General features: G+C 48.4%; 1 protein-coding gene across 1 annotated transcript in view; it reads right to left on the reverse strand.

The window, feature by feature from the left end:
* The window catches only part of LOC111858742 (multiple epidermal growth factor-like domains protein 9), a 76,021-nt gene that overhangs the window by 21,262 nt on the left and 42,181 nt on the right, over positions 1 to 12,578 (reverse strand). The window contains exon 3 of the mRNA XM_023840767.2: positions 4,047 to 4,186. Coding sequence (XP_023696535.2) covers positions 4,047 to 4,186 — 140 coding nt within the window. The remainder of the gene's footprint in view (positions 1 to 4,046; positions 4,187 to 12,578) is intronic.

The following is a 12,578-nucleotide window of genomic DNA, read 5'->3' on the forward strand; positions in this document are numbered from 1 at the left end:
ATATTTCAAGATGCTAGTAATTAAAAACTAAACTCCATTTGTTATATTGTATGCATTAGACAATAACTGATATTCTGCACATGTTAGATGGAAGAAGTTTCTCCTCTATCAAAGAGAAAAGGAGGGAGAGGGAGGGAGAGAGAGAGCGAGGGAGGAGATGCTTTAGGTGGCTGTGAAAGTGGCATCATCTTTCCTATCTGTCACAGAGTGAGCTACTGTCAAGCACCGTGTGGAGAGAAATGAGGACACTCCCTCTGCTGTTTAACGGGGGCCTGGCCTCACCCCCACCCTCACCCTCACCCTCACCCTCACCCCTAACCCTGTCTCAGGATGCCACATGCACGTCATGTATTTGCATCCCGGTTTAATGCCTCATTTGCATGAAAAGTTTTTCCATTTCAGATTTGAATCCAGAAGCAGAGGCCAGGGTGAAAAGGCCAATTTCAATGGGGGGTGGTGGGTCGCTGTCTCACTGACAGCGGGAGGGGACACCTGCTGAAGGCCTCTCATACTGCCCCCTAGAGGGGGGTAGCAGACTTCCAAGACAGAGCAGGAAGTGGTGTCAGGTTTAAAAGCGGTGAAATGAAGGGCTGCAGATTAAGGGCTCAGGAGCATTAGTGCTGGTGACCGTGGACCAGGCCCGAGAAGCCTGACCACCAGTGCCACCACGTGGTCTATGTGGCCAATGCCAGCTTTACTTCTAAAACACCCTGGCTGATTATGGCCATGATGCTGAGAGAGAGGCCACCATGAACAGGCGTGACCCATCTACACGCTGCACACGCGGCACGCCAGCGTCCACAAGGCCCGGCACCAATCTGGAACAAGGTGTCCGTTTGCAGCCATGCTCACCTGATCACAGAACCTTCCGGTAACCAGAAGCCCACGGTTTCTGTATCAGGTGCTTCTTAATTTAGACCCAAATGTTCCACCATCTTATCTTGGAAGGGAACATATATCTGGCTCATGGTGTGATCTGGGTACATTTGGCGTTAAAAGCATATTAAAAACCGAATAAATAAAACTTAAATGACATTGCATGTATTTCATACACAATTCATTTTTACCACGACTGTGAACTTTCCCGTTATTTTCATTCAGGTTTCAGTATCTTTCCTTGGGCGGCTTTTTCAGTGAAGTGCCAGCTGCTTTGCTAGTCTTGCTGTGGATGGTAAACCTCAGTCGAACGGCATATAAGCTGCAACACTCAGCTTGTTCAATTCTGATATTACAGAATGACGCAGAGAAGGTCCAGACTACGGGAATCAACAGGATACAGTAATTACCGTGTTTAGGTTCCCTGGGCCTGCTGGACTCCCCCTTGAGGCCGGTTGTGTGAGATGTTAAGTGGAACACTAATGTCTGTTACTAATCACTTTAAGGATCTCCGCTTGACTTGTCACCACGGCAAGAAGGGTGTTTGCTGGCGGATGTCGCTCAAGCAGACGTGGTACAATGCTCACCGCGGCCTGGCACAGTCTGGCGCTGCCCGTATCCTCACAGTTTAGGCCTTGCACCCGGATGCAGGTCCAGCTGTTAAATTTACATTGTAGTTGCTAAGGTGACATTTTTACCCACAGAGATATTCGTTCTTTTTAACCTCTTAAAAATGCATGCAGTGATATGCGGCTATTAATGGAATATGGGTCATATGCAATAGGGCATCCCATCCAGGGTGTCCCCTGCCTCTTAAACCCATCTGCCCCAAGCTTTCTAGGCCGGGATTCAGGCTCACCATCACCCTGTACCAGATAAGGGGCATGGAAGACGAATGCGTGGGAAATATGAGAAAAACCAAACCAAAACATATTTCAATGAATAAACATGAATTCAGGCTGAATGGTGGCTTGAGATCCCCACAGCCGCAGCAAATGCGTCGTGCTGGAAAGAACCGATGCCGCAATCCATGCGCAAATTGACCCTAACGAGACCTGCATCGAACTCGGAGTCCATCTATAAACCAGCAGCCTGGCGATGTAACACAAGTCACAGGCTAGAGTGTAGGGACGACCTCCGCGCCATCTGTTATTAATGAGCGTCGAACTGGCTGAGAACCCCTGAGACCCCCCCAGTCAGCTCGCCGGCACTGATATTACTTGGGGGGGGGGGGGCACTGATTGAGTTATGCAGACCTTCCTGATTCAAACACAATTAACAGCTTCTAATTCCAGGGGCCAAATGACAGTGATTAGAACACGGCAGGGTTCTGGAGGCGGAACGTCAATTAGAATAATGAAGACGGCAGGCAGCCGGTCCAAAGGGAGGGGGGGCACAGTGTCACGGTGGGGGCTAAAGGGGAACAAATGGACTCATCTGCAGTCCTGCACCGGGGAGGGAAGAGGGGGGGTCACTCCAGATGAGAACCATTCATTATGCTGAGCGATGGGAACGCGGCATTTTCACTCGGCGGATTTACATGGTGAGAGCAAGCGTGACCCTCTGTGCTTCCTACAGCAAATGTCAGAAGCAAGTGGCCCATTCATCCCGACGGAGGCCAATCAATCCCCTGCCGCATTCAAGACGATTAGTTTGTCTTGTTCGGCACTGAGAACAAAGACCCAGTGTAGTGCGTCTAACAGGGAATGTGAACTCGGGGGGGGGGGGTGCAGGTGTGACAATAAATATAGCCATGTGACCTGAGAAACATGCACCTGACCGCCATTTTCTCTCTTCAATACCATTCGATAATTTCTTGAATGCCACAGCCTATCTGAATATTGTTGCCACCATGTTCATTCTTTCATAGTCATGATTTACTCATCTCCTAATGGCTAATTTCAGTATGATAATGCACCACGTCACAAAGCAAAAGTTGTCTCAAACTGATTTCATGAACATGACACTGTTCAGTGTTCTTCAGTGGCCTTCACAGTCTCCAGATCTGAATCCAGTAGAAAGCCTCTGGGAACAGGAGAGTCACAGCATGGATGTGAGGCTGACAAATTTGCAGGAACTGCATGATGTGATCATGTCAGGATGGACCTGAAACTTAGAGGGATGTTTCCAACATCTTGTGGAATCCATGCCGCCACCCAGTATTAGTTTAGGGCCCCTAATAAAGAGCTCAGTGAGTGTATATACCTGACGGAACAGCACTGCAGCACATGGGCCCAAACCAACAAGCTTTCACTGGATCCATTAGATGGCTGATCTCAGGTCAGTAAACCCACTGACTGCATATTATACAGGCTTGAAAACTGTTGTAAACTCAGAAAACCATAAACAAGGTAAAACAAAAAATAGTAATAATGGATGTGTTGAAAAATTAAGAGATCCAAGCTTTAATTTCGAACTGGTTGGAAGAAGAGATAGATCAGGATGACATGACAAGAATTAAACAAGTATTTTGTATGATATACTAGCACAGTATGGTATTGGAAAATTTCCAATTCAAATCACACTGTGATTTTGAACACATGCAACGCTCATGCAAAAACAGAGGAGGTAAACTATAAACTGATTTTTTTAAAACATATATTAGATCATCTTGAAAAAGGAATAGCCTCTAAAATTGTAAAAATGTTTTTGCAAAACTGCCTCCTGCACTATGGTAAGGTAAGAAAAAGCCTGATCTTAATCTAGCTGACTAGCTATGGAAGAATTGGATGTGCATAACATGTGATGCTAGTATTAATATCGCACATCACCAAACCCTATGATATATTATAGCTATTTTTCTAATTCAGTACAAAATACCCTGCCTCGCGTTGTTATGTGTGATTCAACTGGGTTTTGCTAACTAATGGATTAGGGTTCTTGTGGGGGTTAGTAAACCACAGCTACTGTGCTGTGACTCCCCTGTAACACACTCAGAATGCATCAGTGTTCATTTACACCCAGTGGGCTGCAGGGCGACACCATCTGAGCTGCTGCAGGGAACATCCAGTGCAGGAGATGTAGGCAGAGTGTCCTTTTTTGGATGAGAGTGAATATGGGGAAAGTAATGGGTTTGGCAAGGGGGGGGGGGCACAGGAAGTGGGACTCCAGGCTCACCCGCATGGCGTTTCCTGGCCAACTGCAGGCGGGCCATGGTGCAGTTCACTCACCGGACTGCGGGTGGCAGTGGCTGGAGTGGTTGTGGCACCGGCAGGATTCACACCCAGCGTCACTGAAGCGGAAGAAGCCCGGCTGGCAGTCGTCGCACTTGGACCCAGACACCCCTGGCTTGCAGGCGCACGTCCCAGAGCTGAAAAACAGCGTGTCCATGGTGAAAAGCTGGAGGGGCACTTGGCAGCAGCACCCCCTAGTGACTCACACAATGAACACACAGCCAGGCTAGCTCTTCTTTGCATTGTTTTCTACTGTGTTAATTTACATACGCCATAAGTACCATGCCGACACTTCCACTGTGGGTTTTTATGCTGTTCTGTGCTTTACGTCTTGCAGCCCACCCCCGCAGAATCCCGCATTCTCACCCCACGCTGGTCTAAACCAGAATTCCTCCAGCCTTCCTGTCTGACAATAAGACTGGATCCTGGTCCCAGCTGGGAAAGCAGGTCATTCTTTGTGCTCCTGCCGGACAGACGGACTGTGTGCAGCACGTTAAACAGCGATACTCTCCCCGCACCTCCTGCCCCTGACTCACCCACCTCCTCACTACGCCACCCCCTCCCCCATGGAAAACTGGCCTCATTCTTCCAGAATGCAAAACGAGAAGTGAGCCCCCATAGTTCACCCCACCCCAGCATGTGATATAGTCCTGAGTGATTCTATTTAAGCCCTGAATGCTGATGTGGATGGTTCCAGACCTCCAGTGTGCTGGGTTAGGGCTAATGCCCTGTGACACCGTCCTTTAGCATAGTCACAGTTAGGGACACCCCCCCTTCACCATGAATGCCAGATTCTGGGGATCGTTCATCACTACATTCCTCTTTTGCCAGTGACTAGGTTATGGTATTCAAGGATGTGCCCCTACCTCTCGGGACATGCGGCCAGGACAAAGCGCAAGGGAGCGAGCCCCACACCTGGGAAAAAAAGCCCCACACCTAGGTAACTGAGCCCCACTCATGGCTAACTGAGCCCCGCACATGGATAACTGAGCCCCGTACATGGCTAACTGAGCCTCGCACATGGCTAACTGAGCCCCGCACATGGCTAACTGAGCCCCGCACATGGCTAACTGAGCCCTGCACATGGCTAACTGAGCCTCGCACATGGCTAACTGAGCCCCGCACATGGCTAACTGAGCCCCGCACATGGATAACTGAGCCTCTAACATGGATAACTGAGCCCCGCACATGGATAACTGAGCCCCGTACATGGCTAACTGAGCCTCGCACATCTCTAACTGAGCCTCGCACATGGCTAACTGAGCCCCGCACATGGATAACTGAGCCCCGTACATGGCTAACTGAGCCTCGCACATGGATAACTGAGCCCCGTACATGGCTAACTGAGCCTCGCACATGGATAACTGAGCCCCGCACCTGGATAACTGAGCCCCAAACATAGGTAACTGAGCCCCACACATGGGAAAAAGAGCCTCACACATGCGTAACTGAGCTCCACACCTTCACCTGGACCACCCGGACATGGGTAACTGATCCCAACCATGGGTCACTGAGCAGCACACCTTTGGAGAAAGAGCCCCACCCCTAAGGAGAAAGAGCCCCACACATTGGTCACTGAGCCCCGCACATGGTTAAAAGAGGCCAATGCAGTTCAGTTCATACTGTCCAAACTGTCGGTATATTTCTCAGGTCTCTTTTGTCCATTGCACTTATATTGCACAGCACAAACACTTGTACCTTATCACTTATGTACAGGTCATGTACAGCTGAACGTATTTCATATATTTTTTATTTTATATTGTTATTTTTATATATTTTATTATTCTCTTGCACATCATGCACAGCTGCTCAGAGTGATCAGGGTTACATTTCACTACATGTTGTATGTGTACAACTGTGTACGTGATGAATAAACCTCTTGAGTCTTGAATCAAAATCAAAAAATTTTGAAAAAAAAAATTCACGCCTCTATTTTTGAAAAAAGGTCTAAACATGAGCACAAGGGTGATTTGCTGGCTTGCAGTAGGACCAGCGGGAAATCGCATGTGATGGCGTGGTGCTGGCAGAATGCCGCTCCCATTATTGGTATTGATTTTCATCTCCTGAGCTGCGAGGTGAAATGTGAAATGCTACTATTTGTATGATATGCCATGGATGAAATCGATCCTTGTGGAACCACAAGGCCCATTTTGGTGGTTCTGTGGCGGATCTGTTAAGTCAATCTATGGGGAACCAGGAGGCGCATTTTGATGGTTCTGTGCAGTATCTGTTATATCGATCCATGGGGAATCGAGAGGCCTGTTTCGATGGTTCTGTGTGGTTTCTGGTAAATCAATCCACAGGGAACCGGGAGACCTCTTTTGATGGGTCTAGACCAGAGGTCACTAACAGAAGCTGCCCCATATGGACCCGGTCCGATAGCCAAAACAGAAAGTTATGATTTAAAACCTGACGGGACGCTTCTATTTAACCTGGCGCAGCGTTTGTAGTCTTTTCGGTAACGGTTTAGCACTATAACCGGCATTTCCCACGCCAATGAACGTCAAACGCCTTTGACCGCCAAGCAAGACATAGTTCAGCTTTGTTTGCGCTAATGTGCCATTAGTGTTAAGAGCAGCAGCAAAGCTAACATCTGCAACCAAAAAGCCGTAATGTTCCTAACAGAGTGGCTGCTCTGTCCTGAAATCCTACAGCTGAAAAGTTTTCAAACACAGTATGTATTATATAACATGTCGGATAAATAGATGTAGTTTATTGGTGATTTCATGTTCGTTGAAGTTTCCAATTGTAAACAACCGTTTAAAGTAATGTTATTTGTTATATAAATCTCTGGTGAAACAAAAAAATATACGTTTTCAGGGTTGCCAAATCTCAAGCATCTGGCATGACACTCACGCTGTCAGACTCACGCAGGGAATCTTACAGAAAATCTGTATTACGTCAAAAGTGTATTTACACGGTTAAATACAAAAGCAGACTATTTACCAGGTAAGAACTGTTACATGTGTGTGCAGACATCTCGAATTGAAAATCTCACTCCAGCCAGCTGGCCGAAGTTCTCTGTCACGTGACAAAAAATATTGTCAAAACGTTTTTGAATTATACTGAATTAATTTCATTTGACAGTCAAGTACTGATTACATTCAATGTTGATACAACTAATAAGCTACTTAAATATACATCACACTAAATAGCTAGACATTATGATCTTCCAGACCTTTGCTTCAAGAAATTTTCTCTAACTGGACCTCTTTAAATTTTAGTTGAATACCCCTGGTCTATACCGTATCTGTTAAAAGCACAAATGTGATATGTCAAACACTGAGAGAAGACAAAAACACAGCATCACAGTCACACTGTTTCCCCTGCAAACACGCCAGCGTGTGGCCTGGCCATGGGCCAGTGGCATGCTGGGAAGACAGCGCCCCTGAACACACGCCCCCCTCCCACACACACCTCCTTAATGAGGGGGGCTGCAGTAAGGCTGTACTCCACAGTACAGTACAGTATAGAACAGTACAGAACAGTACAGCGTAGAACAGTATAATATACTTCTACACAGCAGAATACAGTACCATATGGCACAGTACAGTGCAGTACAGCATAGAACAGTATAGTGCAGTACTACTCAGCACAATACAGTACAGTACAGCATAATACATTACAGTACAATATAGTAAACTTGAATTCGGGTCTCCCAGCCCAAACAAAGCAAATCACCCTAATTAGTAACAGGCTTTTGGGATCACAACACAGTTTACAGTGTGTCCTTAAAACATCACATGTATATTTGTGCATGCACATTAAACCCACACATTACGGCATGTGCCCATACTGTATATTTACTCACAGCGGCCTGGTAACTGAGATCCCTGACAGAACCTCAGTTTGTTACATATAAAGGCAGGTGTTTCTTCCACAGGGACCTCAGGCATGGCAGCTGATCTGTGGTCAGGGGGTGGGGGCATTCAGGGCATTAAACCTTTATATTCACACATACACACACACACACACACACACACACACACACCGAGAGAAACATCCGGATGGAAGGCAAGTAGGCCAGCACCATCCCACGCCTCGCATTTACAGCCTAATGCAAACATATCAGGCACATTTGAGTCATGTGACTTCATCCGTTTACTTCCCAAGCTGTGAAATACCTAGAGGTGGCTGGGCCCCGCTTCGCCCCTCCCGGCCCCGCCCCGCCCGGCCCCACCCCCCTGACCTGGCAGGGTGTCATACACTGTCACATTCAGCATTCCTGATGATCCCGCTGAAGCTGAGCTGGCGGCTGTGTGCTCTGTGAGTAATGGAGCTGGCCGGGATAATGATAGGGCAGGGGACAGCTTGATTTAAGAGGAGCTGTCATCGTCCCCAGGGGGAACTCACACTGCAGGTACACGCCACGCCAAATGGCAGCGGATCAGCATCTTTTTGGGCTCGGGTTTCCCCTCCCATCTTCCCATGGATACCACACTAACACCAACCTGATCAGAGCCCAGGCTTCAGCCCAGGTTAAAGCAGTGTGTGGGTGCCCATGATGGGAAGGTTACCAGTTCAAGTCCCAGGGCCAGCAGAGTCATGTCACCATTGGGCCCTTGACCCAACCTCCTAATTGTTCCAGGGACTGTCTGCTGGGCCCTCTCAGCTGTACAGTGTGTCTGTTAAATGCGGGGGTCAATTCACCAATTCAAAACACATCATTGGCTAAAGATACGGTTGGCTCCCCTGCATGAATAATGACCCTTCTTATGCTCCCCACCCTAAAATATTAGTCTAGCCCCTGGCTGCTCATATTGAATATGTGATGCATTTACTGCTGGCGAGTACAAGCAACGGTGCAAAGGAAATAATGACTTTATGAGTTAAGCTCATAACGGACAGACAGGCTAATGTACCACTAGCATATACCACTAGCCTATAGAGCTGTAATATACTGCTAGCATATACCGCTAGGACACAAAATGTAAGTGCTCAATTAACAGGTAGATGGTGAATTATTTGTGTGAAGGCATAAAGAAAGTGAAAAGTCACCTCGGGACAGTGGTACATGTTGTTTACCGGCCACGCCATCTGTGGCGTCGTAACGCAAGGACAGCGGACCTGCTGGGTGGAGGCCAGTCACCTGATCAGTCTGGCACCCCTGCCGTCCGAAACGAATGATCGTATGTGGAGTTATGCATGCAGCTGGCAGGACGAGAGTGACCCTCGCGTGAACCCAGACACATGTCATGCCTGCCCGTGACTGTAGAGGGTGCCAGAATGGGTTCCCATCCTGGCGTTCCAAACACCCACCCCTGAACAGTGAAAGATCAGCGCAGCCTCTGATTCCCTTCATCAAAAACGGAGATGGTGACTGCGGAGCAGGCCAGATGATCACTGGCGTGCTGAGTTATATACAGCGCGATTAAACATGCGACGCACTGTAATACGGCATGTCATGAGAAATAGACAAACTTAAAAAAGGATGCAAATAATGTATATAATCATCCATCCACTGACTTTCTATACCCGCTTGTCCTGTGCAGGATCGCAGGGGTCCAGAGCCGGAAGCTATGGTTGTAAGGCAGAGGATAACCCAGGATGGGGCGCCAAGCCATCGTGGGGCTATAACCGATATAGTGAACTTCTTCAACAGACCCTGACAGCCACTCCTCCTTGTTCAGACATGTCAGAAGTTAACGGTTCTAATATGTGAGAGGAAATTAACACCGATGGATTTCCATCAGACACACACACACACACACGCCACTCATACCTACAGGCAATCTGGCAGCTCCAATTCACCTTCACATGTTTTTGGGCTGTAGGGGAAAACTGGTCTCAACAGCAAATAACCGAAGATATTTTGGAAAATTTAGAACAAAATAAAATTATTTTGAATTTTATATCAAACACTTAAACCTTTTCATGATATTATCTTAGTGTACATGAAGCCTGTGTAAGTGAATCTCCCGTTTCCTGCTGTGCCCCAGCAGTCCACTGCAGCAGCGATCAGTGACGAGCAAATGGTCTCACACACACACACATGTAGGGTAAACATATCCTTATGGGGACCGCTCATTCATTTCAATGGGGAAAATGGTAACGCTAACTATGACAACCTTAACCCCCACCCTGACCTAACCATAACCATAACCATAGTTTTTTCATAGCAGTCACCGGTTTCCTGGTCCCCATAAGGGAAAACTCTATTTTATAAAAATAGAAAAAAAAAAAACGGATATTTATCACGTTATGGGGACATTATGTCCCCATAAGGATAGGTAAACCCGCTCGCACACACACGTGCATGCACACACACACACACGCACACACACACGCTCGCACGCACACACACACACACGTGCACGCACACACACACGCACGCACACACGCACACATGTCAGATAATGTAAGTCTCTGTCTTCATAGAGGCCCTAAGGAAAAAGCTTGAATTAGCAATTCCTTGACAGACAGGGAGGGGTTTTGACCACCTGGGAAGCACCTGAGTTCCCGAGGGGGTGATACCTCCGGAAAGCAGGGACTGCCCCCACCGCCCCCCACCTTCCCCATTGAGATGCTTCGCTGAGCACGCTCAAGCCAGAAGATATATTCATCTGGAACGGGACAAACGAGGCAGATCGAGCCAGGAGCCAGAAGCGGGAGGCCCAGGGAAACCACAGAGTAATTTCAGGGGTACAGAGCAGAGGGACACGCAGACGCTAGAGAGGGACCGGGAAGGGGTGGGGGGCAGTGACGAGGAATGGGGTGGGAGGAGAGTGACGGGAGCCTGGGGGGGCCAATGAGGGGAACCAGGGACCGGGGGGTTGGCGGTGCACTGACAAGGACCGGGGGAGAGGAGACTGGAGGGGGATGGGGGGGGGGCAGTACTGATGTGGACGGAGGAGGGCTACTGAGGGGAATCAAGGGGGGGGGGGCGTTAACATGACATCTGAAACTGAAGGGCAAATTTCAAAAACTCATTCAGTCCACAGGATACGTTTTCAAGATTCCTGCAGACTTGGTGTGTTTCGGGAATTTAACAAAAGTTTTTCGTTGGATTCCATGATTGCTCAGTGAGTTTCGGGTTCCAGTACTGTCACATGATAAGGAAGCCTGACTTTAGGTCATCTCATCTCAAATAAAAAACAGACTGAGTGGAATTTTGGAAATTCGCTCTTCAATTATTAAAGCCAGCAACACAACAGACAGAACCGGCCATATTGAGAAGGTGAGGAAAGGGGGATGATTTGGCTAACTGGTCAACTAGGGAAACACAGGCTCTGAAATCTGACCAGAGTTAGTGGGAGAGACACAAACAGCTGGAGAGGTGATGGACCTGGCCTGCAGGAACAGGGTCTCTGTGTGGACGGTTTACCAAATGGTACAAAAAAATAGTTCACCAGTGCCAAGAGAAGAAGAAAAACAAAGGAAGGTTTAAAATAAGCGTCTGACGGGCTCCTTGGTGGTAAGCGGCAGGCCGCGGGAATGGGGGCCGGGTAAGGGTTACTCATCAGCTGCCTGAGACCTCAGGGAGATCCTGCCTTCCATATCTGCTCAATGATGACTGTGGGGGCCAATGATGAGGGTGGGGCAAGCGTGACTCCTCACTTGGAACCACTGGACCAGAGGCATTACAGGAACACTGCGTTTCGGGTATAAATGACAGCGCCGACTGTTAATGGCTGTTACCCAAAAGCCCTCTTCACGAAGGAGGGACATTAAATGGCCCCTGAGATGGCAGCATCCAGCACCTTCATTAGCCTGCTCTGACACGAGCTCTCAGATCCCTCAGGAAGGGAGGGGCTCGTTGCATAATCAGCGTGAAGCTCTGAACGCAGTCAAACTCTGAGCAGAGAGCTTAATCCAAATCTTATGCACATTTTCTTATATTTTAGACGACCATTCCGGAGCTAATTATCAGTTTCCTGGCACAATCCTAAGCAGCAACATAATTACACCCCCAGCCCACCCCCACTTCAGGCCAAAACAAGGGGAAACTGCACAAACCCCCAAAGACAGAGACAGAGAAAGAGAGAGAGAGAACAATTGAGAAAGCAAGAGAATGATGGAGAGTGAGAGAATGATGGAGAGTGAGAGAATGATGGAGAGTGAAAGTGAGAGAACAAAGAATTGAGATTCATGCTAAGGTACAAAAAACGAATGACAGGTGCAAGAAAGGATCCGGCCGGACAGAAGGACACATGGGGGGTCTGGGGGATGCCCAAGAGGGCAGGGTGCCCCCCCCCCCCCTCCCCAGCCAGGGAACACACCGACACAGAGCTACAGCCCTGTAAGAACGTGTTGGAAAGCAGAAATGAAAAAGCAGAGGCTTGTTCAGATCCTGCCCCCCCCCCCAAAAGAAGAGGGAGTAGAACCGGCAGGGCTTTTCCCCCCCTCACTGTGCAGGACCGGGCGAGCAGCAGTTTTTAGTCCGACACGTCAGGGACCCGAGCACAAGGGGGGGTGAGATGTACTGTACCCTGCCTGGCAGGAGAGGCAGAACTCATAGGTGAAGCCCATAGGCTCTGCCCCTGAGTCGCCTGAAAAACCCACATCGGGGACGGAAATGGGTGATTTTGC

Source organism: Paramormyrops kingsleyae, chromosome 2, assembly GCF_048594095.1.
Source record: "Paramormyrops kingsleyae isolate MSU_618 chromosome 2, PKINGS_0.4, whole genome shotgun sequence".
Taxonomy (NCBI): domain Eukaryota; kingdom Metazoa; phylum Chordata; class Actinopteri; order Osteoglossiformes; family Mormyridae; genus Paramormyrops; species Paramormyrops kingsleyae.